This window comes from Microcebus murinus, chromosome 4 (genome assembly GCF_040939455.1).
Source record: "Microcebus murinus isolate Inina chromosome 4, M.murinus_Inina_mat1.0, whole genome shotgun sequence".
Lineage (NCBI taxonomy): Eukaryota > Metazoa > Chordata > Mammalia > Primates > Cheirogaleidae > Microcebus > Microcebus murinus.
This window is the reverse complement of record NC_134107.1, coordinates 18,358,508-18,386,016: the sequence shown is the minus strand read 5'-3', so window position 1 is coordinate 18,386,016 and position 27,509 is coordinate 18,358,508. Positions and strand designations below refer to the sequence as shown.

Below are 27,509 nucleotides of genomic sequence, written 5' to 3'. Positions count from 1 at the left end.
TTTCAAGGAAGATAATGCATCATATTTGAAAAAGTACATGAAAGGTCTTTTGCCTATTTTTTAATCCAATTATTTGTTTTTCTTCCTATTGAGTTACTTGAGTTCCTTATATATTCTGGATATTTATCCCTTATAAAATAAGTTTTCTACAATTCTGTAGATTGTCTCTTCATTTTGTTGCCCATTCTTAAACTAGGGCCATTTATCAAGAATTATGTAATAAAATAAAGGAAACAATGCCCAGTCTCCACTAAAAGATTTGTCACAATGTTAGTCTAACTGATAAAATAAAACTTTTTACCTGAAAGGATTCATATTTATTCTCTTTTAAGTAAGAAAAAAAGCTCTTTGGATACTTTATCAATTAGTAGAAATAATTTATTAGCCAAGAGTTTCTTTTACTAATTTTACCTGTTTTCACTATCTGTCCAATGAGTAAAGACATTCCCACTGAAAGAAAGGGTTGAGAAATTATTTTATTGATTTCAGACCCCTCTTATATGGTAGAGGATTCTGAGCAGAGTGTTGCTTTCCATAGAATTATTTCAGCATAATAATGACACTCAAAGGCCATGGGAAACTTACTGAATTTTAATGATTATCTAGGTTCGCTCAGTTGGTTGATGATAGATTGAGACTCTAGAATGGCTTATAAGCAAATCCAACATAAAAGCATATTCAGTGATGCTACTCTGTCTTCTACTTAAAAATTATATTAATGCTATTAATTGGTATCAAATAATTCAGCCATATTTTGATTCTCATTTGAAGTATATATTGATAGTCCATACACACTTGGTAATTCAAACAATATTAAGAAAGAGTTGGAGAGTTGTATTTTAAATAGAATTGTCATTTCAATTTTGCTAACTTATCTGTAAAAGGGATTTTAGTCATTTTTAATTATAGTTTTTCAAAGTGCAGTGATCCACCCTACACAACTATACCCAGGAAGAAACAACAACAAAAAAGGAAGCAAAAGATTAAAAAAAGATTAACTTTATTTCTCTCGTCCATATATTGTTGCTTCACCAAAGTTAATTTTTTAAAAAATGTATATATTTATTAATCCTGGAAATATTTTTTTCAAACTGAGTCCCTCCTAATTTCTGGGCAAAGGTCATGAAAGATGTCTGTGTTTCTATATTACCATCACAACTCTAAGAGCTTCAATTTATTATTTTAATTCAATACCCTCCAAATACTAATCTTTTTATTTCCCACCATTGCTTATTAATATGTAACTCTTCCACCCACACTTTTTTTCTCTTACATAATGGGAGCTTATATTAATGATCTCCCATTTACCAAAAGATTTCTAAAATTATATTAATCTACAGGAAGAACAGGGATTTGCCATGAATTTCTTGAAGGCATCCTTCACATCCTTATTCCGCAGGCTGTAGATCATGGGATTCAGCATAGGGATCACCAGTGTGTAAAACACAGAAGCCACTTTGTCAGTATCTAAGGAGTGGTTAGTTTGAGGTTGCACATACATGAACAGCATTGTCCCATAGAAAACTGTGACAGCCATCATATGTGAACCACAGGTGGAAAAGGCTTTTTTCCTTCCTTCTGATGAATGTATCCTTAGAATGGAGAAAACTATGTTGAAATACGATACTAGAACAGTAATCATGGACAAAACCAAATTCGTTGCTGCAGATATAAAGACGATTGTTTCTGGTAAGTAAGTATCAGAACAGGACAATGCTAAAAGAGGTGCAATATCACAGTAAAAATGATTAACTACATTAGAAGAGCAATAAGACACAGAGAATATACAGGGTGAAACCACAACAGCTGTAGAAAAGCCATAGAGGTATGTGAGGGACACCAGCAGAAGGCAGATCTTGCGAGATACCACCACCATGTAGAGCAGGGGATTACAGATGGCCACATAGCGGTCATAGGCCATCACAGCTAGCATGATCACCTCTGATACAATGAAAAACAGGAACCCTCCCAGTTGGGTGGCACATTCATAGTATGAGGTGGCTTTTTTCTTTACTAAAAAATTGATTAGCATTTTAGGGGCAATGACGGTAGAATTGCCAAGGTTGATGATAGCTAAATGTCTCAGGAAAAAATACATGGGGGTTTGAAGTCGAGAGTCAACACTGGTGAGGGTGATGATGCCCAGGTTTCCTGACACAGTCAGCCCATAGATCAGCAGGAAGACCAGGAAGAGGGGAATCTGGAGCTCTGGACGGTCTGAGACACCTGTGAGAATAAACTCAGTGACCCGGCTGAAATTTCCAGGACCCATGTAGGAGTTTGGGAATTCATCTGTTTGGGCAAGAAAAGAAAACATGTTTACAGACTTTAAGGAGTTATTTTCTAAGACTACCAGAAAATTTCTAGGATGGCAAGGGCATTTTCTTGGGTGAGATCCTCAAGTCATGTATTAATGTAACACAGTTTTTAAACTTAAGGTTCTATGTTCAATGAATGGGACTTGCAATCGTATGGGAGAGGGAAAAAAAGTGTGGAAATTAAGTATGGTAAGTTAAATAGATGCTCCAGCATAATGCAACATTTTTAGAATTTACTCCCTTGCAATCTAATGGAATTATAAATGAGTTCTTAATTTGGAAACACGTGGGGTCAGGACTTAACTGATGTCTTTTGCACTGAGCAAGCAAAAGGCTTGACGAATTGTGTGTCCCCAAATAATTCAAGGGCTACTTTCAGTACCTTAATCTGAGACTTCTTGCATTTTCAAAAACCAGATGATTCTAGGTACTATCTCATTTCTATTTTTAAAATTCTATCTTTCTATAACATGCATTTGCAAATTCCATCATCCATGTCTGTCACCTGCTTTTTATCACTTTCCATTTTATTAACTTAGACAAAAATACATGGGGATTTGTCATCAGATCTATTTTTAGGTTACTGATTCTCTCTCTTTTTATCTTTCAATAAATATCATCAGTGAAAATTTTATCATCTTTGTATTTCCTTGACATTACACTTTACTAGATACTGTGTCCTATTCCTTCCCTGTGTCATTACTTTTTTCCTCTTATCCCACAAGTTTGTATAATTCTTTATATTATTTCCATTGTTTTTATTTTTGTCAGTATTTTATTAATAAAATGTTATCTTTAATTCACAAAATATATCTGATCTTAATTTTAGTTTAACTTTTAAACACAAATCTTTATTTGTTATAATAAAAATAAACATCCTTATTTCATAGAGTTTCTATGGCAATTATATTGCATACATTTGCTACAGATTCAGCATGCTATTTTAATATGGCTGAATATTTTCTTAAAGTTGTTTATTTTAAGGAATATTGTCTGCCTCTGATTAAGTCAATTGGAGTCTGTTTGCAGTCATAATTGATAGTCCAGTGGTAAGAACCTGGCCTAAAGAAGTTATGTCATAATTCCTAATATAAAAATTTGTAATTGCATTCCAGAGAGTCAAGACTATGGCATCATCCATGTCTAAACTTTAAAAACCCAGAGCTCTTGACATATTTTTTTTTTTAATTTCTTCTCTAGCCCAGGTTCTGGTCCAAGATATTTTCTTTCCTTCTGAATAGGATAGAATAGAAATAAAAATAAATAATACTTCTGCAGTGATAAAAAAGAATAAAGTAGTAATATAAAAAGAATCAGAGAAATAAGATCAAGATGATTCCTAACGTTGTTGAATGCCTGATATGCTTCTTTTTGACACCAAACATCTTTCTTTACCTTGGTATCTGTGAATCATATTATTAACATTTGTCACCTATTTACTAAATTTCTGCTTTTTGGCAGACAATGTTCAAGCTTTAAATGAATGACTTGTCCTTCACAGCATGGCTAAGCTATAATAATGATACAGAAGAAACAAACATATATTAAAATTGTATAAACAAGGTAATTGTAAGTTGTAATATGTAAATGAACAAGAAGATACAGTGGGGTAACCTAGGGCAGTGATTTTACAAGGAACATTAAGGAAAGCTTTCTGAGAAAGTGGCATTTGAAATGAAACCTAAAGACTGAGAAGGGATCAGCTATATAATGAATCATGGAAGAACATTCTAGGATTTCAGGCAACAGGGAATTTTCTGAAAACGCTGCTCTGTAGTAGAAATGTGGCATTTGCCACATTTGTCCTTAATGCCTGTGAATCACTGCTTCTTATGATCTCTCGATCATACATCAGAAAAACCTTCTGACCATTCTGAATACTCATAAATACTTTATGGTGAGTCATCAAAAGAAACCCAGCAGACAGAAGAATACAAATTAATATCAAGAACAAGAACTCAAGAAAATTCTTTCTCTGCCAGGCAAGATTCTAAGCACTTTGCAGATATTAACTCATAAGAGCAGCACAATAACTCTAGGAAGTGTATAGTAACACCTTCCCTATTTTAGAGACAAGGAAACTGAGGCAGGGATACTTAACCAACTTCACTCAGATTATAAGTGCTGGAGGCAGGGTTCAAATAAAGTCATTCCATCTTCAGAATGTGTTCTCATAAACACTATAGCATGCCACCTCTCTATTAGGAGAACTCTGTGTAGATAGGAAATGAATGTGATCTATGTTTTGTAGACAAAGATCCTCATTAAAATAGATGACTGAAGCTTCAAGTTAATTTGAAAACTAAGGTGGTATAAATAATGAACAACACAGAATACTGGAGACTGGATAACAGTTCTGTCCTGCACACTAATCCAATTGAGGACAGAACAGTATATTTCAAATGAAAAAACAAAAGCAACAAACAGTTTTTCAGAGTACAGGGACCTTCAAGATGTTTGGTGATAACCTAGTTTAGCTATATGCTCTGAGAAATTTTCTAAGGCCAATGTTTTACTCACCTTAATGGAGAATCTGTTTTGGCTTCCTACATTTTATTCCTCACAGGTTATTACAAATAGATTTTAAGTTTTTCTCTACTCCCTTGAGATTCATTATGTGGATGTTTTAATCTGATTCAAGGGTAAATTACACATAATTAATTACCCAAGGGAGAATGCTTTCTGTATATGTTAATTATTCTTAGAATGTTCCATTAAAAAAGTCAAAATATTTCAATCCAACTGAATAAATAAATTATGCAATATAACTAAATATTGAAGATAATGCCTTTGTCAGCATCTCAGTTACATGATATTATATACATATTAGATATACCTCTGCACACACAGAGACATGCAATTCTTGAGTAAATGAAAGAATGATTTATTTGAAAATCTTTATCTTAATACAATCTAATAAATGATATTGTCAATACATTTTTTTTAAGTTCTCTAACTTCCTCTTCGCTTGGAATATCTAAATGCCACATTCAACTTTCACAAATCAAGTAGGTATAGTACATCAATTTAATTCATAGAATTTAATGGTGTAAAACACAAAATTCCAGGAAATACCAGTTAAAAAAGTAAATACTGAGTTGAGTTTTTCCAGTGTATTTGAAGGCATCAGCTGTCAGTGGCCATAATAGTGTCATAATCAGAAGACAGTAGTAATGCACAATTACAAAATCCAGGTGATTATCAAAATCAAAGACAATTCATATCCATTCACCTTCAGTGGAGAATCATATTTTCTTCTAAAAAATTACTTTTTCTTTGCATAGGAAGAATTTATAGTTTTACTCCTTCTTTGTGATGTTTGTTCCCTGACGAAATAGTACATAATTCGTTCAGATGATTATGTACAAATAAACTGAGAGGCTTAAAAATTGCTTTGATGGCATCCTACATATTCTACTGTGAGAAAGTGTAATGGAAAATTCACGAAAGGAAACAAAAGAGCATAAATGATCTGAACAGTTCTGTGGAGACTTAAGTTAAAGATACACACAGACAAATGTTATGGTAAAAAACAAAAATAATTTGATACCAGCTTTATCTCTATAAAAATAGGGAATAGTTAAAATTACATTTATCATATTTGATGTTTGGCATATTAACATTATCAAGATATATAAATTATTTTCATGTTACCTACTGAATTATTTTATGTTATATTTTCACATTTATTTTTAATTTTATTTACTATGTATAATAAAAACCATATTGTAGAATAGATTTATTTAATACATTGAAAAGAATGACCTTGGATTTAGATTGACTATGAATCTCACCAAAAACAAATCAATAGATTCAGGCTGCATCAAATTTACTTGATTTTAATAAAGAATACAAGATAGATGTAACAGCACTCATAAGTGAAACTGTAGTAGATGTCTACTGACCTTCAACATCTACTGTATGGTTTCTTCAGTTTTAGCTCTTGATAGTCACAGAGATTCCTCATATGTTTTGTACAACACAACCTGCTATGAAATGGATTTCTATTTATAATTATTTGGAAGTATATTTCCATTTACCTATTTTCCAAAGTATCCCCTATAAATTCATTGAGTTAATTCTGGATGTGATATCCATCAAGAAGAGATCTTTCAGTGCCCCTGAGGGTAGAAGTAATAATACAAATCAGCTGCTAAGTCATTGCTTTTATTTTTTTCTTTTTTTAAACCCTGAACTTTTCTTTTGTCATTAGCTCTTTCTCAAATATTCCTTAGACGTTTTTAAAATTTGTATTATGGCAGTTTCTACAATATTTTATTCACAAAAGTGGATAAAAATGGTGACCACTCATAGAACCTGCATTGTTAAGTGTGAAGTTGGGCACATGCACACACACACACACATTTGTGAGTAAATGAGAGAATGAAATACTAGAAGAAAAGATTAGGAAATATTTATTCATATAACATTCATTAACTAAGAATATAGTAGTTGAATATATAATTTTGCTGGATATATAATTATAGATTCATGTTAAGACAATGTCTTATGACATGTCTCTTCCAAGGCAATAGTTTTAAGTCATTTCTTTATCTATTTACTGTGTATCTTTAAAGTACAGTTGTTCTTAAGGATGAGTGCCTTCTGATTTTTCTAAAGATCATTGTGTGTATTCTTGTAGTTTTAATCCAGTATTTAGTTTTCTCTTTGGTTTCCTTTAGAGTAGGCTCTATTATGATGTGTATACATTCAGTTATCTATTATTTTTCAATGTGTGATATGCTATTATTATCTATCAATAAATATTCATTCATGTCTTATATTTTAATTTTCAATATTTATTTTTAATATTTTGAATACTAAATAGTTATGCATTTGTATGGGATGCATGTGATATTTTGATACAAATGTACAATGTATAATGATCAAATCTGGATAATTTGGATATTAGTCATCTCAAACATTTATCATTATCTTGTGTTGGGATCATTCCACATCTGTTCCTCGTTATTTTTAAATATACAATGAATTATTGGTAACTATAGTTGCCCAATTTTCCTATTGAACACTAGACCTTATTCCTTCTATCTAACTGTATGTTTGTACCCATTGAGCAATTCCTCTTTATTCCTTCCCTCCCCACTAATGTTCTCAGCCTTTAGTAACTACTATTATATACACTACCTCCATGGGATCAATTATTTTAGCTCCCTCATATGAATGAAAACATGAACACAAATTTGTCAAAAACTTCTATGCTAAGTTTTTGACACCCATCAAGTAGAAAGTTTTCTCAACTTTTTTACAGTAAGAGTTGTGTAAGTTGAGCCAGTTAAGATGTCTATAGTGTTGGCTGTTGTTTCTCCTGTTAATTGTCGTCTTGAGTTATGGCACAGAGGAGATGATATTTTTCCTTGCCAATTCCCATGGATGATCTGCCACTGCAGGCGTCATCTTCAACACCGTCTCATCTCTTCTTAAAACGACTTATCCATTTGTAAACTGATGATTTCTTTGGGACATTGTTCCCATAAACTTTTGTAAAGCATCAATGATTTTACTATTCTGCTACCCAAGCTTAAGGATAAAATTGATGTTTGTCCTTGCTTCAAATTTAGCAGAATTCATGTAGCTCTGATAGGGTCTCTTTGCACACTGATATCTTATTCTTCTTAGTGCCAGACTAGATCTTGTTCAGACATAATATAACAAGTTAAGATGAGTATATTTTGCTGCAAAAATTTTTGAAATCCTTGCATAATTTTTCATAATATACATTTTCCATGAATTTTTTGAAGACCTCTCCTATTCCTTTGTGTATATATATAAAATTTTCATCATCATTTCATCTATTGGTGGACACGTAGATTGTAGTTTAATCTCTTAAAGTGCCATTTGGTTATTTTTAAATTTTTCATTTTTCTCATCACATTATTAATGATTTTGATAAATGATTAGGTATAGGTAAAATATTTATAATATCTATTTTAAGTCATCTCCTAATTCTGTAATCACTATCATTTCAGAATCTATTTTAGTCATCTACTAGATGGAGCCACATATTACTGCTTTTTCATATGTCTAGTATCTGTGACTGCATGCTGAATATTGTGAATTTTGTGTTAATGAGTTGCTGTGTTGTGTTTTCCTAAAAGAATGTTAAGTGTTTTAAACAAAGGTCAGTTGACTCTGTTTGAGATTTGCTTTAAGCTGTAGGAGTAGGGGCCTAAGGTAGATTTTAGATCTGAGATTTTTCTCAGATGTCCATGTCCTTAACTAGGACTCAATACACAATTTGGCTTTTTTGGAATGCTAATGTCTTACTGCCCTGTTGTGTGGTCTGGAAATTGTTCAGCTAATAATTCTCTGATCATTATTTTAATGAACATAGGCATTTCAAGATAGGAACGTATAATTAGTGTTCAGCCAGAAAACAAGAGGAACTTTTAATAAAGCAAAGGTGAATAATATGCATCAAATGCTATGACAGTTCGAAAACAAATAGCAATGAGCTAGAAAGAAGTCTGTTATCCACAATTACTTTAAAGGTACATGGATTAAACTCTTCAATTAAAAGGCAGAGATGGAAGAATGGATTTAGAGGAAAAACAACAATTTGGTCTAACTAAATACACTCTGCAAGAGATTCTTTTTGCTTATATTTGTTGTTATATGTTCAGAAAATTAAAAGAAAACAAAATTAGAAGGATATCTTTCCAATAAAGAAAAAAGACCTATCAGAATCAAAATTATACTTTACTGATGTGGACATTCAAAAGTATTTCTATGGGAAGAAATATGGTGTTTTATGAAATCACTAAAGGAAACACTGAATCAGACACAGAGATGTTGATAAAGAAATGGCATTAAATTGAGATTTAAGTATGATGGTTAATTTGGCTAAATATAAGGAAAGTGATTTGTCTTTGCGTTCGAATTAGTATTTACTCTGGGACAAAAAATAATATATTATTTAACAAAAATATTAGCAATTGACATTGGCCTATGTCATTTGCTATTATAACAATACTCCATATTGATAATTAAACACAAAATTTGCATCACTTCTTAAACACCCTGTGGAAGGCATTTTTTACCTCTTTGTTCCTTAAGCTATAAATCAAAGGGTTAAGCATAGGGATCACTAACGTGTAAAACACAGAGGCCATTTTATCAGTATCAAAGGAATGAGTGGATTTAGGCTGCACGTACATAAAGAAGAGAGATCCAAAGAACACAGTCACCACTGCCAGATGAGAACCACACGTGGAGAAAGCTTTCTTCTTCCCCTCTGCAGAACGCATTCGAAATATGGCTAACAGAATCAGCATGTAGGACACGAGGACCACCAGGAGGGAGGAAATCAGATTAAATGCTGAAAACAGTATGATCAACAATTCTATTTCGTGTGCATTTGAGCAGAGCATAGGTAACAAGGCAACATCATCACAATAGAAATGGGTGATAACATTAGAGCCACAGAAGTTCAGTGTAAAAATCTTGATAGTGAGCATCAGAGCCTGAAAGGTACTGTAGAGATATGGAATGCCCACCAGCACGTGGCAAAGTCTTGGAGACATGATGACATTGTAGAGCAGAGGGCTACAGATGGCCACATAGCGGTCATAAGCCATGGCCGACAGGATGAAAAGTTCACTAATAATGAACAGAATGAAGAATGCCAGCTGTGTAGCACATGCAGAAAAGGAAATGATATTTTTGTCCACAACAAAATTTACCAGCATCTTGGGACAGATGACTGTGGAATTACCAAGATCAATGTAAGCCAGGTGTCTTATAAAAAAATACATAGGTGTATGTAGCTGGGAGTCCAGTTTGGTCAGAACGATTATGCCCATGTTGCCCAGCACTGTGATCATGTAGATGATGAAAAAGACCCCAAAAAGTGGAAGCTGTAGCTCAGGCTGCCTCGTGACTCCCATCAGAATGAATTCAGTCAGCACAGTTAGATTCTGTTGGCCCATTTAATCAAGTAATCTCTTCAAGGAATAAACAGAGGTAATGTTATTAGGTGTTTTATGTAGTGTCAGCTAAACAAATTATAACATATGTAGACAGATTGAAATTTTTTTTTGGAATGTGGAATAGAAACATAATTTCTGCATTCCATTAGAAATGAAATAAAAAGTAGAATCTTATATTTTCCATAAAGAGGGATTCATCTGTTATATGTGCACTGATGACATAGATTAAAATGGTTCAGCAAGTTTTGGACGGTATATCTAGTAATAACAAAACAATATGCATATTATTAATTATATAACTATGTAAGACTTTATTTCCTTTGCACATTGGTATCTTGCATCTAAGAATTCTTGCTTAATTTTGATATTCTTAAATATAGACTAGGGAGAGAGTACAATAAAGTAATGAAGATTAGAATTAGGGTCCCTCATCTGCTTTTTCAAAGTCTGGGGTGGGACCTTATGAATGCACTCACAAATTTAAGATATGATAACCATGATCAATTAAGCCCTTTTTCTCTCTTCATTGCAACATCTACTTTATCACACTTCAACCAATGTCAGAGTGTTTTTTATGTCTGCAAGCATTGTGGAATCCAAGCTAGGTAGGACTGAATTAATACTTTGATATTCCTTGGATATATTTCTATGATTCAAAAATAGTTAATTGAATAATGCTATCTATTCTGATTTTAAAAGGCCTTCTCAGGATACTTTTACTACTCACATGCTGAGATGGGTTTTGAATATTATTGATGACATTTGTGTATTTGTAGATTTTATGTTTGTGTCCATGTTATTGTTTGCTACTCAAATTTTAAATTTATTTTGCCATTCCAAATAAATAATCATATTTGTGTCTCAACTTAGGTATATAACTTATGTAACTTTATTCACACCTAATGGGTACAGTGTGCACTGTATGGGGGTTGGACATGCTTGAAGCTCTTACTAGGGTGAGGCAAAGGCAATATATGTAACCTAAACATTTGTACCCCTGTAATATGATGAAAAAAAAATAGTGTAAGTTTAAAGATACATTTGGTCTGTAAACATTCCTGCAAAGATATATAGTTTAAATCAATATCCAGGGATTTTTTTTAATTTAATTATATATGCTTTATTCCTCTAATGATAGTCTATGAAGCATTTAAAAATTATTTGAGCATTTATGGCATCATATATTATTAAGTGTCAATTTCTAGAATTGTAGAATGCAGTATTCAAATAGAATAATACTGTGATTTAAAATATTTCAGTGAAAAGTATTTCCCCTTTTATTTAATCAAAATTACATGAGAAGTCAAAAAAGAAAGTGGAACTGCACTGATTAAAGATAGTGAGGGTGATTTAGTCTGATTAACTTGAATTTTCTTCCTATCACATTTAGTTTCTACTCAGTGAAAATTTGTCACTCTTTCAGATTGTAACTTTCAATTGGAGTAGTAATTGGATTTCAAAATCTTCAGTCAGATTAAATGCAGGATTATATAAGGGAATGGAATGCCAGTTTTAGCTTACACAGATATCAGGTAGAAACTTCTGGGAGCCCTCCTCAAGGTCCAAACCCACAGTTTGGAGCAGCTGCAATCCACAGCCACCTTGTGGAAGCTAGTAGCAATTCTATGAATATGATAGTTGTTAAACATCTACCCAACCCAATCCATGGAATGAGGACAAGTAAAGGGATTATTCGTGAGCCTTTTCCATCCTTTTTTCCTAGATAAAGCTGTTTGCTGTTTCTACATTGAATTCTAGTCCCCTTTCATGTTTTTTGCCCCACAAATAAGAACCACAGTCTATTCAATCTTGAAAACTGTATCTTGAATGTGCAGTGCTACAGGACCTGCTAACATAATGTTTATGGTAGAAATTGAAACTAACTGGACACAGAATTCTAGTATCAATCCAACCACTTTCAAGTCCATCGCAGTTTAAAAATATTTATGGATTAAAATAATTGTTAACTTTTTTTTTTAGTGTTTATGGAAACATTGTCCATTTTCACAGGAAGTTATTATCTCCTCTGAAGATTTTTGTATTTTTTACCCTACTCATTTCTTCTTGTGAGAAAAAGAATAGTTCTAATCCATTCTGAAAATACTATGCATATATTTTAAATAACTCCATTTAGTGCTAACCAATAGAAGGAACAGGATACAAAAAATGTGCAAAAGAATGACGGAATTTCCAATCTGTAGACTTGGTGAGGTCCATTAGGAATTATTTAGGTTTTAGGGGTTTATCAGTAACTCTATTACTTTAAAATTTCTATTTAGCTACCAGTCTAAGCAATCAGTTTGTAACACCTATAGTTAAAAAAAAAAGTTGTAAGTATTCCAGTAGGAAAGATAAACTAAAAAAAAAAAAAAATGCATGTTTATACATGTGATATCATCTAGAAATTATTTGAAGCTTTAAAATATTGCATAAAATTAATTTTATTAAAACATTCTTTTTGAAATTTTACATTAAATTTGGTCATAGTACTTCTTGTTTATCTGAAATTTAAATGTAACTGGGCATCATTCATTTTATCTGAAAATCTTAACCTTATTAGACTCTAAAATATGAGATCAATGATGAACTTTTTAGGCCTTTCAAAATGTATCTTCATTTTCAATATCCAAATTCTACTATCTCCTCTCACTAATCAATTGATCTAGGACATCTGTTTAACCCATAGGATGGTGCCTAAGCATCACACTGTTACAGGAAACCCTAGTGATCTAAGGACACACTAAATTTTTGTGGTATATTTGAAAAAATCAACTGTCAGTGACCATACAAATATTTATGTCAGAATCCAGAAGTAATGGGAAATTTACCCTTACCCAGGTAATAATCAAATCAATGACAATTCTTATTGACTCACCGTCAATGAAAAATCAAATTTTCTTCTCCCAAATTACTCATACTTTTTCGATGGGTAGGAAGAATTTATAGTTTTACTCCTTTATAATGTTCCCTAAGGAAATAGTATATAATCCATTGAGATCATTATGCCCAAATCATCTGAGAGGCTTAGAAAAGATGCCTTTATGTTCCTGCTAATTATCCAGTTCACTGTACCTATTCCCCAGTGAGAAAATGTAAGGGACAATTCAAGGAAAGGAGCAAAACAACATAAATGTTCTGAACAGTTCCATGGAGACCTAAATGATATAAAGATACTCATTCACTCACCCATAATGAGTCAACAATTAAAGTAATAATGAGAAATACTTCATCATACTGGGTGTATCAGCTTCATTCTAGTAAAACTGGAACTGTTCCAAAGTCATGGCTAAATTGTATGTGACATTATCATTATCACATGGAATTTACCCTTTGAATGTATTATCTATATTAAAATATGTAGTAGGCACTGGGTTAAAATAAATTCTTTATCACATTCATGTGAGATAGATGTTATCATTCCATATTCAGAAGGAAAGGAGCTCAGATAAACTATGTAATTTTCCAGAAGTCACATAATTGATAACTAAAATATTTGAAATTAGAGCCTCATCTCTAAATGATTGCCATATATATTAATAGCTTTTCCTTTCATATGGCAAACCTATAACAATTACCATGATGTGATATGCAGCTACAATGACTACCTACCTAATTGTAGTGTTTCTTGAGCTAACATCACCATTGGATAATGTTTAATACAACCTTATCTGAAGTAAGATCTACTATAAAATGTTGTACACCTATCTTCGTCCTGTACTTCTAATCTTTCTACATTGTATACATAGAGAATAATTGTTTTGTACCCCATAAATATACACAAGTATTATTTGTTTGTTAAATGAACAAATGAAAACAGAATTTAGGAAAATGTATGTAGAGTGAAGCATGGACCTAAGTTGCACCAATTGATGAGTCTTAAAAAATGTATTTTATATGTGCCTTTTGCATAATACCTATAGCAAGATATAGAACATTTTCAAGAACAGAGAGAATTTCCTTATGCTTTATTTCCCCATAGGCCAGTTCCATCACGAGGAGATTTTCCTCATACTTTAACCCACAGACAGCATCCTTGCACCCATGGGCAACTGAATTCTATGCCTAAATTTATTTTTCTGTTCTAGAATGTCAAGCAAATGAAATAACACAATACATACTCTTTATCTGGCATCTTTCACTCAATATATTGTTTTTGAAATCCATCCAAATTGTGTTTTTATGCTTCATAGTTCATTGAATTAAGATATCACTTTTTTAACCATTTCCTATTGATGAATACATGAGTTATAAAAAGTCTGATATAAACAAATATATTTGAGGCTATACACAATAATTTCTCTTGTTATAGACCTAAAAGTAGAATTACTGGATTGCATGGTAAATACGTATTTAACTAAAAAAGAAAATGCCAGATTTTTAAACTTACTGTAGCGATTTATATTACCATCAGCTATGTATGAAAGTCCCATTTTTCCACATCCTTGCTGATCTCTGTTGTTTTTAGGATTTTCCTTTTATTCTTATTTTAGAAATGGTAATTGGTATAAAATGGTATCTCACAGAGATTTTAATTTCCATTTATCTGAAGATTAATGATAATGAACACTTTGCATTAACACATCAATCATTCATATATTTTCTTTTGTAAAGTGTCTGAACTTTTGCTCATTTTTAATTGGATTGTTTTTCTTTTTTATTTATTTTTAAAATGTTTATATGTACTTGAGATGAAGCCAGTGTTCGTAGATTTTCATCTGCAAGCTTTATTGTTTGATGTTTATATTTACTTCATTGATCCAAGATCCTGCAGTGATACAAAGAAGAGTTTCCTGCCATGAGGGAGAGAGAGAGGGGAAAGCACTGTCTCACCAAAGACCTCCACATATACAAAATAGATTTTGATGCAGAAGATAGAGTTAATAGAAGAAGCAAGAAAGCAATTGAAGCCATTACCCAAGTCTGGTACAGATAGCCTTAATACGAAAGAAAGAGAACTAGCAACCAACCTCTCTTCCCACATTTGGCCTTGCTCTGATTTTCCTGTACATTTGAATGTTAATGAAGTTTGGATTCTATCTTATGCATCGAATATTATGCTATGAGAATGCCTGATTTTTATTATATGACCTTAAGAACATTCATTTTGCTTATTCTTTTTCTGTATTTTAAGAGGAAATTAATGGCTTGACTCAGATTGCAAACTGTCCTGTTGGTACTAGCAATACCAGTTTATATTTTTAGCCTTCTCTAGGCTATTGTAATCTACTCACATTCTACACATTTCAGGTAAGTGAACTGGATAAGATTTGTACATAAATTATGTCTCTTCCTTTCCCAGGCTGTGTCATATTTTAGGATTCAACCAAATGTTTCTGTGGCCATGGTTATAAACTGTATCTTCTTTTTCTTTAGCTCGGAAAAATGGTGACTTATATATGAGATTTCTAACTGAATGATGCAGGATCGGTTTTTCCCTCAAAATAAAAGTTGTAAAAAATGAGAACATCACTCATTTCTTTAATGTCAAACATTATTCAGAATTTGCCTGATTTGGGTATATCTCAAGTACATTCAGGGTCCTTTTTCCCTCCTAAGATATTATTTGTGATGTTGTTCATCTTTTCAAAGATTTCTTGGTCATTACCAGAAACACCAGGAAATCTGTAAGTTTTAAATTATTATCTTATATAGAATAATGTTTCATGTTTTTCTAGTGTTTTAAATAGGTTGCTACATTTATTTTTGTCTTGTGTTATTTTTGTTATAAAGTCTGTGTTCATTCCTTATTTCCTAGTATATGTGGATATATTCTTTTTTCCTACTATATTTCCTACTACCTTATTTCCTACTATATGTGACTTATTTCCCACAAGCCTTTCAAATTACAGATGTTTAATCCTTTGTTTTTTCCTTCTCTTTGTACTTAAGTGTGGATAGTATCTATAGTCCCATTTTCAAATTTACTATTCTATTTTTCTGAAATACCTAATATAAATTTAAGAAATGAACAATGTAATGTTGTGTATTGCATGTGTATTTCTGATACAACATTTAGCCCTAGTAACTCAATTTGTTTCTCTATTGAAATTTCTTTCTTTAATATTCCTGTTTAAATTTTTGCAAATATTTATAATTGTTTCAAAGTTCTTATATGCTAATTCCATCATCTCTGTTGTTCCTAGTTTTACTATTGATAATATTCTCTCATAATTTTGGGTAACATCACCCTGACAAATAAACATTTTTTAAGATGCTGGACATTGTGAACATGTTGCTGTCAAATTTAGAAATTTTTAAATATTTTGTTAAACAGCATCAAATTTTGTTATGGTAGGCAGTTTATGTGATTGCAAATCAGATTAATCTTTTTGAAGTTTAATGTCAAACCTTGGTGCTAATTCATGCATAGGTTGAGATGGATTCACTCCCACTACAGCTTTCAGCTTGTAATTATCCACCTTGGTCTCAGGTCGACTGTGTGTCTCATTTTCAAGTTTAAAATCACCAGAATTGAACTTCTCAAACCATCAACATACTGTTCATTCATTCACCACACCCTTTCCAACACTTCATTGATATTTCAAGCTGTCTCTGCAGCATTGGTTCCAAGACAGAGCTCATATTCAAAAAGAGCATGAATTTTTGACTTATCAATGGTTTCACAAAAATTGCTCTAAAATTTTTTTGAAAGGTAATCACAAGCCACAACATGTGTTTGAAAGAATGAGGATGTACCTTCACAATAAAATTAACAAAAATAAATCTCAAGGTGAAATTTCAGAGATATCAACTGCCAAACAGTACTTAAGGAAATCAGACATTTCATACTTAATAATGTAAATAAATTGCAAAGTATGTCCAGTTAACAGTTTCATATGTGGAAAATAAAGATATTAATGAAGAAAGAGTGGGAACAGGGGAGGATCAAGATGGCAGACGAGAAAAACCGCCAGACAAAGTGTCTCTGCAGAAAAGACAGATTCTGCCAGAAATTAGAAAAAAGAAGCAAGAAGACGAGCATACAGTGGACAAGGGCCGGAAGGAGGGGTACCTGAGACCCCAGGAGACTCTACAGGAAGAGGTTGCAGAGGAGGAGAACTGGAAGCTGAGACCACCTGAGCAGCCCGGAGACCAGCAGGAAGGACCTTCTGGCTGAGCCGGGCCATTCCAGCCCCTCCCTGACAGCTTTCCCTGGAAGCAGAGAACAGAACATTGACCCTTGCTAACCGCATTGGTGGTGCCTGAGGAGAGGCTTACCCAACCCAGTTCGGCCCAGACTCTCACCTACACCAGTTCTCACTGAGGGGGAGAAAAGAACACACCTGGAAGTCCCAGGGCCCAACCGACCACCTGAGGCACTATAGTGCCTCCCTACAGGAACAAGAGCTGATAACAGGACACAAAAACAACAACGTAGCCTGTTCCTCCAAGCAAGCACCACCTACTGACAGAGAGAGCATCATGCACAGCCTTTAAATGGCACCTACTGACTCATTATACAGGGAGTGGTGGAATCTCACCCACAGACACCACCTACCGGCTCAGAAACCAAACAAGGTGTGTGAATACCCAAACAAAAACCTAAAGAAACAACAACTGATCGACATGGGAAGAAATCAGCGAAGGAACTCAGGAAATATGAAGAACTAAATGGAAAACACACCACCAAAGAGGAGCACGAGCCCCCTAGAAACTGACACCAACCAAAATCAGGCAACCAAAATGACAGAAGAGGAATTTCATATGTGGATCATAAGAACACTTACCAACCTGCAAGAACATCACAATAACCAACACAAAGAAACCACAAAAAGCCTCCAGGACCTAGAACAAAAGTTCACTCAAGCAATAGACACAATGAAGAAAAGTTTAACTGAATTCCTGGAAATGAAGAATCAATTCAGGGAACTACAAAATACAGTGGAAAGTCTCAAGAACAGGGTAGATCAAACAGAAAAAAAATCTCATAGATTGAAGATAACACCTTCCAACTAAATAAAACCGTCACAGAGATAGAGCAGAGAAACAAGAGAAAAGAGCAAAGCCTACAAGAGATGTGGGATTATGTGAAGAAACCTAATGTGAGGGTCATAGGGTTACCAGAAGGGGAAGAAGACAACACTCAAGGGCTGGACAAGCTATTTGAAGATATAATAGAGGAAAATTTCCCAGGCCTTGCTCAAAATCTCGATATACAAGTTCAAGAAGCTCAGAGGACCCCTGGGAGATTCAATGCAAACAGGAAGATGTCACGACATGCAGTCATCAGACTGACCAAAGTATCAAATAAAGAGGCCCTTCTAAGAGCTGTAAGACGAAAGAAGCAAGTGACATACAAGGGAAAGCCAATTGGAATAACACCAGACGACTCTAAGGAGACTTTACAAGCAAGGAGAGACTGGGGCCCCATTCTCACTCTTTACAAACAAAACAATGCCCAGCCTAGAATTTTATTCCCTGCAAAACAAGCTTCATATATGAAGGAGAAATCAGGACATTCTCAGACAAAGTCTCAGAGAATTCACCAAGACAAGACCAGCCCCACAAGAAGTACTCAAAACAGTGTTATACACGGAACACCATAATAAAAGCTCACAAAAATAAAAACAACCAAAACCCAAATATTAAAGGCCAGATAATACAACGGCTCAAGAGAGAAATCAAAGCAACAACATCAAACCCAACAGAATAAACAGTAATCTACCTTACCTATCAGTTCTCTCAATAAATGTCAATGGCTTAAACTCTCCACTCAAGAGACATAGGCTGGCTGAATGGATAAGAAAATACAGGCCAAGTATATGCTGTCTTCAGGAAACACATTTAACCTGCAAGGATGCATAAGGACTAAAAGTAATATGGTGGAGATCAGTATTCCAGGAAAGTAGAAGCCAAAAGAAGGCTGGCGTGGCAGTTCTAATTTCAGACGATTTAGTTTTTAAACCAACAAAAGTAGTGAAAGACAAAGAGGGTCATTATATAATGGTGAAGGGCACAGTCCAACAAGAAGAGATAACAATTTTAAATATATATGCACCCAACTTAGGTGCACCCAGTTTCATAAACCAAACCTTACTGGACCTAAGTAAATTGATTAATAGCAATTCCATAATCCCCAGAGATTTCAACACCCCACTGAAGGCACAAGACAGATCCTCCAAACAGAAAATTAATAAAGAAATAATGGACTTAAACAAAACTCTGGAACAATTGAGTCTGACTGACATTTACATGACATTCTACCCCAAATCCACTGAATATACTTTCTTCTCATCAGCTACTGGGCCGTTCTCTAAGATTGATTATATCCTAGGACACAAAGAAAATCTCAAGAAATTTAAAAAAATAGAAATCATACCATGTACCTTCTCAGATCACAGTGGAATAAAACTAGAAATCAACCCTAACAGAAACTCACATTTCTACACACAAATGTGGAAATGAAAAAACCTCCTACTAAATGATTACTTCATCAATGAAGAAATCAAGATGGAAATAGAAAAATTCTACAAAGAAAATGACAATGGAGAGACAGGTTATCAAATCCTCTGGGAAACAGCTAAAGCAGTTCTGAGAGGAAAGTTTATCTCTATAAATGCCTATAACCAAAAGTCCAAAAGATCACAAATAGACAATCTAATGAAACGACTCAAAGAGCTGGAAAAAGAAGAACAGACCAACCCCAAAGCCAGCAGAAGAAGTGAAATCAACAAGATCAAGTCAGAACTAAACAAAATTGAAAACAAGGAAGCTATTCAGGAGATTAATAAAACAAAAAGTTGGTTCTTTGAAAAAATAAACAAAATTCACACGCCATTGGCTAAGCTAACAAAAGACAGAAAAGAGAAATCTCTAATAAGCTGCATCAGGAACAAAAAAGGAGATATCACAACTGATCCCAAAGAGATACAAGATATAATTTATGAGTACTACAAAAATATTTATTCATACAAACTGGAAAATGTGGAGGAAATGGACAAATTTCTAGAAACACACAGCCTCCTAGGCTCAATCAGGAAGAAATAGATTCCCTGAACAGACCAATCTCAACAGCTGAAATAGAAACAGCAATTAAAAATCTCCCTAAACTAAGCTTCGTATATGAAGGAGAAATAAAAACATTCTCAGACAAGCAAAGGCTCAGAGAATTCACCAAGACAAGACCAGCCCTACAAGAAGTACTTAAAACAGCGTTATGCACGGAACATCATAATAATAACCCACGAATATAAAAACAACCAAAACCCAAAGATATTAAAGGCCAGATATTACAATGGCTCAAGACAGAAATCATAGCAACAACATCCAACCCAACAGAATGATCAGTAATCTACCTTACCTATCAGTTCTCTCAATAAATGTGAATGGCTTAAACTCTCCACTCAAGAGACATAGGCTGGCTGAATGGATAAGAAAATACAGGCCAAGTATATGCTGTCTTCAGGAAACACATCTAACCTGCAAGTATGCATATAGACTAAAAATAAAAGGGTGGAGATCAATATTCCAAGCAAATAGAAGCCAAAAGAAGGCTGGTGTGGCAGTTCTAATTTCAGACGATTTAGTTTTTAAACCAACAGAAGTAGTAAAAGACAAAGAGGGTCATTATATAATGGTGAAGGGCACAGTCCAACAAGAAGAGATAACAATTTTAAATATATATGCACCCAACTTAGGTGGACCCAGATTCATAAAGCAAACCTTACTGGAGCTAAGCAAATGGATTAATAGCAACTCCATAATCGCCGGAGATTTCAACACCCCACTGACGGCACGAGACAGATCCTCCAAACAGAAAATTAATAAAGAAATAATGGACTTAAACAAAACTCTAGAACAATTGGGTCTGACAGACATCTACAGAACATTCTACCCAAAATCCACTGAATATACATTCTTCTCATCAGCTCACGGGACATTCTCTAAGATTGACCATATCCTAGGACACAAAGAAAATCTCAAGAAATTTAAAAAAATAGAAATCATACCATGTACCTTCTCACATCATAGTGGAATAAAACTAGAAATCAACCCTAACAGAAATTCACATTTCTACACAAAAACGTGGAAATTAAACAACCTCCTACTAAATGATTACTTCGTAAATGAAGAAATCAAGACGGAAATAAAAAACTTCTATGAAGAAAACGACAATGGAGAGACAAGTTATCAACTCCTCTGGGACACAGCTAAAGCAGTTCTGAGAGGAAAGTTTATCTCCATAAATGCCTATAACCAAAAGGCAAGAAGATCACAAATAGACAATCTAATGAAACGACTCAAAGAGCTGGAAAAAGAAGAACAGACCAACCCCAAACCCAGCAGAAGAAGTGAAATCAGCAAGATCAAATCAGAACTAAACGAAATTGAAAACAGGAAAGCTATTCAGGAGATTAATAGAACAAAAAGTTGGTTCTTTGAAAAAATAAACAAAATTGACACACCATTGGCTAAGCTAACGAAAAGCAGAAAAGAGAAATCTCTAATAAGCTGCATCAGGAACAAAAAAGGAGATATCACAACTGATCCCAAAGAGATACAAGATACAATTTATGAATACTACAAAAATCTTTATGCACACAAACTGGAAAATGTGGAGGAAATGGACAAATTTCCAGAAACACACAGCCTCCCTAGGCTCAACCAGGAAGAAATAGATTCCCTGAACAGACCAATCTCAACAGCTGAAATAGAAACAGCAATTAAAAATCTCCCTAAAAAGAAAAGTCCCGGTCCAGATGGCTTCACACCTGAATTTTACCATACTTACAAAGAAGAACTGGTACCTATCTTGCAGAAACTATTCCACAACATCGAGAAGAACAGAAACCTCCCCGATACCTTTTATGAAGTGAATATTACTCTGATACCAAAACCAGGAAAGGATGCAACAAAAAAAGAAAGCTGCAGACCAATATCCCTAATGAATATAGATGCAAAAATTTTCAACAAAATCTTAGCTAACTGAATCCAGATGCTTATCAAAAAAGTAATCCATCACGACCAAGTGGGCTTCATCCCAGGGACGCAGCGATGGTTCAACATATGTAAATGTATAAATGCAATTCACCACATAAACAGAAGCAAAAATAAAGACCACATGATTCTTTCAATAGATGCAGAAAAAGCTTTTGACAAAATTCAACACCCTTTCATGATACGAACACTTAAGAAAATAGGCATGGAAGGGACATACCTAAAAATGATACAAGCCATATATGACAGACCCATAGCCAACATCATATTCAATGGGGAAAAATTGAAATCATTCCCACTTAGAACTGGAACCAGACAAGGCTGCCCACTATCTCCACTTCTGTTCAACATAGTGCTAGAAGTCCTGGCTATAGCAATCAGACAGGAAAATGGAATTAAAGGCATCCAAATAGGGGCGGAAGAGATAAAACTTTCGCTGTTTGCTGATAATATGATATTATATCTAGAACACCCCAAAGATTCAACCAAGAAACTCCTGGAACTGATCAATGAATTTAGTAAAGTCTCAGGATACAAAATCAACACACAGAAATCTGAGGCATTCATATATGCCAACAACAATCTAATTGAGAACCAAATCAAAGACTCAATTCCCTTTATAATAGCAACAAAGAAATTAAAGTACCTAAGAATATACTTAACCAAGGAGGTAAAAGACGTCTACAGGGAGAACTATGAAACACTGAGGAAGGAAATAGCAGAGGATATAAACACATGGAAATCCATACCATACTCATGGATCAGCAGACTCAACATTATTAAAATGTCTATACTACACAAACTGATCTACAGTTTCAATGCATTACCTATTAAAATCCCACCAGCATTCTTCACATATATAGAAAAAATAATTTTACACTTCGTATGGAACCAAAGAAGACCCCGAATATCAAAAGCAATTCTAGGTAACAAACACAAAATGGGAGGCATTAATATGCCAGATATCAAACTATACTACAAAACTGTAGTAATTAAATCAATCTGGTATTGGCAAAAAAAATAGGAATATTGACCAGTGGAACAGATGTGAGAATCCTGATATAAAACCATCTTCATATAGCCATCTAATCTTTGACAAAGCAGACAAAAACATACGCTGGGGAAAAGAATCCCTTTTCAATAAATGGTGCTGGGAAAACTCGATAGCCACCTGTAGAAGGCTAAAACAGGACCCACACCTTTCACCTCTCACAAAAACCAACTCATGCTGGATAACAGACTTAAACCTAAGGTATGAAACTATTAGAACTCTAGAGGAAAAAGTTGGAAACATTCTCCTAGACATTGGCCTAGGCAAAGAGTTCATGAAGAAGTCCCCAAAGGCAATCACAGCAGCAACAAAAATAAATAAATGGGACATGATCCAACTACAAAGCTTCTGCACAGCCAAAGAGATAGTCATGAAAGTAAACATACAACCTACAGAATGGGAGAAAATTTTTGCATCCTATGCATCCGATAAGGGACTGATAACTAGAATACACTTAGAAGTCACGAAAATCTGGAAGAAAAAATCAAATAACTCTATTAAAATGTGGGCAAAGGACTTGAACAGAAACTTTTCTAAAGAAGACAGAAGAATGGCCAAAAAACATATGAAAAACTGCTCAACATTTCTAATCATCAGGGAAATGCAAATCAAAACCACAATGAGATATCACTTAACTCCAGTGAGAATGGCCTTTATCAAAAAGTCTCCAAACAATAAATGCTGGCATGGATGCGGACAGAGGGGAACACTCCTACACTGCTGGTGGGACTGCAAACTAGTTCAACCTCTGTGGAAAGCAATATGGAGATACTTTAAAGCGATACAAGTGAATCTACCATTTGACCCAGCAATCCCATTGCTGGTCATCTACCCAAAAGATCCAATGACACTCTACAAATAAGACACCTGCACTCGAATGTTTATAGCAGCACAATTCATAATTGTAAGGCTGTGGAAACAGCCCAAATGGCTATCAATCCAAGAATGGATCAATAAATGTAGTATATGTATACCATGGAGTACTATTCAGCTCTAAGAAACAACAGTGATATAGCACATCTTATATTTTCCTGTTTAGAGCTGGAACCGATACTATTAAGTGAAGTTTCCCAAGAATGGAAAAACAAGCACCACATATACTCACCAGCAAATTGGTATTAACTGAGCAGCACCTAAGTGGACACATAGGTACTACAATAATAGGGTATTGGGCAGCTGGGAGGGGGTAAGGGGGGTGGGTATATACATATATAATGAGTGAGATGTACACCATCTGGGGTATGGTCATGCTGGAGACTCAGACTTGTGGGGGGAGGGAGGAATGGGCATTTATTGAAACCTTAAAATCTGTACCCCCATAATATACCAAAATAAAAAAAATCAGAAAAAAAAAGAGTGGGAATAATTGTATTTGAGCACATTCATAAGACTGAGTACCTTAAATTATCAAATGTCATGTAAAAACCACTATTAAGCCCAACTCCAAAATATACCACTAGAAAGTGTAAAGTTTAAAACACAAGGAAAGTGCTTACGTACACATAAACAATACACACACACACAAACACACGTGTCATACACTGTAAATTTTAATCTAATATGTGAAAAAAACACTAGATACTTTGTCACTCCCTTCTGTAACTAGCCCTGTTTCCTACTCTCACTGAGCATACTAACTTTGTTTATCTGCATATTTTGGTCCATAATCATCTAGTACAATACTAAACAATAAATTTTACTTCTGAGGCATTAAATCCATCTCTATCCATTTATAAACTACAATCATACAGTGATATTTTGTTATTACTTAGTCTTTTTTAACAGCCTTGTGGACTATCACTGTAGACATACACAATATAGTGTTCAGCCACATACACAACAGGACCTTACAGTGGAGAAAAGAAGGAACAAAGAAAAATGATATCACATATAGAAAATAAATTGCAATATGCAGAAGAAAGTCCTCATTATCTATAATTACTTTATATGCCATTGAGTTAAATTCTCCAATTAAAAGTCAGACTTTGGCAGAATGGATTAAAAAATAAAGTTATCCAATATCCCTCCAAAAGATATCTGTTGTTTGTAAGAGAATCACTTTGTTTACACCATTGTTTTAGATTCAGAAAATACAATGGAAACAGGTCAGGGAAGATACCTATCCATAAAAAAAAAAAAACAATTATGAAAACAAACACATAGTTTACTAATGTAGTGAGATTAATAAGTGTTCACTTTGGGAAAAATATAGGATTCTTTGGAATTACTAAAGAAAATATTGAATCAGAAAAAGGACTGTTGGTAAGAAAATCACATTTAATTGAGAACTAAAATATGAGAGTTTTTTTTTTCAACTGAATATATAGGAAAGAATTTGCCACTGTGTTATATTTACAATTTGCTCTGGATCTGTAAAGAATGCAATATGTCTATTAGAAATACTGTCAATCACATTGCCTTTACCATAGTTTATTGGAACAACATTTTCATATTGAACATTAAATACAAAGTTTGCATCAATTCTTAAACACCCTGTGGAAGGCATTTTTCACTTCTTTGTTCCTAAAGCTATAAATCAAAGGGTTAAGCATGGGGATCACTAACGTGTAAAACACAGAGGCCATTTTATCAGTATCATAAGAATGAGTGGATTTAGGCTGCAGGTACATGAAGAGGAGAGACCCAAAGAACACAACCACCACTGTCAGATGAGAACCACACGTGGAGAAAGCTTTCTTCCTCCCTTCTGCAGAATTCATTCGAAATATGGCTAACAGAATCAGCATGTAGGACATGAGAACCACCAGGAGGGAGGAAATCAGATTAAATGCTGAAAATAGTATGATCAACAATTCTATTTCATGTGTATTTGAGCAGAGCATAGGTAACAAGGGAACAACATCACAGTAGAAATGATTGATGATGTCAGCGCCACAGAAGGTCAATGTAAAAATCTTGATAGTGAACATCAGAGCCTGAAAGGTACTGTAGAGATATGGAATGCCCACCAGCACGTGGCAAAGTCTTGGAGACATGATGACATTGTAGAGCAGAGGGCTACAGATGGCCACATAGCGGTCATAAGCCATGGCCGACAGGATGAAAAGTTCACTTACGATGAACACAATGAAGAAAGCCATCTGTGTGCCACATGCAGAATAGGAAATAGTATTCTGATCCACCATGAAATTTACCAGCATCTTGGGACAAATGACAGTGGAATTACCAAGATCAACAAAAGCCAGATGTCTTATAAAAAAATACATAGGTATACGTAGCCGGGAGTCCAGCTTGGTCAAAATGATCATGCCCAGGTTGCCCATCACTGTGATCGTGTAGATGATGAAGAAGATCCCAAAAAGTGGAAGCTGAAGCTCAGGCTGCCTTGTGACTCCCATCAGAATGAATTCAGTCAGCACTGTTAGATTCTGTTGACCCATTTAGTCAAGTTATCGCTCCTAAGAAGAAACAGGAGAGTTGTTATTAGCATTCATGTGGTGGCATGTCAACAAATTATAATATTTATAGAAAGAATTAAGTTTTTCATTCATAACCAGGAAAAGCAAAATAATTATTTCATCTGATTTTTAAATGAGAATAAATGATAAAATCTTTTACTTTCACCAAAATAGAGATCCAGATGGAACACATAAATATATGCAACATAGATTAAACTCTAAAAAAGATCGGTAATGTTTGAAGCATATTCATTGATAACAATAACCATAGAGACATCAATGTAGAAATATTAGAATTTATTTCATCTATACAATCCCACCACAAATTTTCTGGAAGGCACTTCCATTTCTTTAGTAGAATTCTTGTAAATTTTTATATTCTTAGAGAGAAAGGCATAAATAATATGAACCTAATGAAGGGTAAGTTTCAGGGTTCCTCATCTGAACTTCCAAGTTCCTTGAAGACTTTAGCTATGTACTGACAAAGTGCTATATCTTTGTAAATGTTGTAAAGGTACAGTATTTAATCATAATTAATGAAACCTACTTTTTTTCCTCCATTTCAACTTTCATTCTATCACACTTCCACTCATATAGAAATACATTGGTAGGTCTATTAGTATTTGTGGCAATTAACTAAGGAAAATTGGAGTTAATAATATTTATTTTATCCTTAGTATATATATTTATAGTTTCAAAATCAATAGCATTAGTCATTGAATATGTTACCTATTATGGTGTACTAATGGCTTCTAGGAACATTCCTACTACCTGATATCTGAGCTTTTCCAAAATTTTATTAATAAAATTATTCTTATAGATTTTATGATAATTTTGA

The 27,509-nt window shown here is 33.9% G+C and overlaps 3 protein-coding genes across 3 annotated transcripts; all 3 read right to left on the bottom strand.

The window, feature by feature from the left end:
- Positions 1–1,324: 1,324 nt before the first annotated feature.
- On the bottom strand, positions 1,325–2,272 carry LOC105861329 (olfactory receptor 8J3). Its single transcript, XM_012746722.2, has one exon. It carries the CDS (start codon positions 2,270–2,272, stop codon positions 1,325–1,327), a length of 948 nt encoding a protein of 315 aa, XP_012602176.2.
- A 7,068-nt stretch (positions 2,273–9,340) lies between these two features.
- On the bottom strand, positions 9,341–10,264 carry LOC105861263 (olfactory receptor 8K5). Its single transcript, XM_012746655.2, has one exon. It carries the CDS (start codon positions 10,262–10,264, stop codon positions 9,341–9,343), a length of 924 nt encoding a protein of 307 aa, XP_012602109.1.
- Positions 10,265–25,729: 15,465 nt separating this feature from the next.
- Positions 25,730–26,653, bottom strand: LOC105861333 (olfactory receptor 8K5-like). Its single transcript, XM_012746726.1, has one exon. The coding sequence runs from the start codon at positions 26,651–26,653 to the stop codon at positions 25,730–25,732; it is 924 nt and encodes a 307-aa protein (XP_012602180.1).
- Between the last annotated feature and the right edge of the window lie 856 nt (positions 26,654–27,509).

Coding starts and splice junctions, on each gene's coding strand:
- LOC105861333 (XM_012746726.1), bottom strand. CDS start 26,653: ATGGGTCAACAGAATCTAACAGTGCTGACTGAATTCATTCTGATGGGA.
- LOC105861263 (XM_012746655.2), bottom strand. CDS start 10,264: ATGGGCCAACAGAATCTAACTGTGCTGACTGAATTCATTCTGATGGGA.
- LOC105861329 (XM_012746722.2), bottom strand. CDS start 2,272: ATGGGTCCTGGAAATTTCAGCCGGGTCACTGAGTTTATTCTCACAGGT.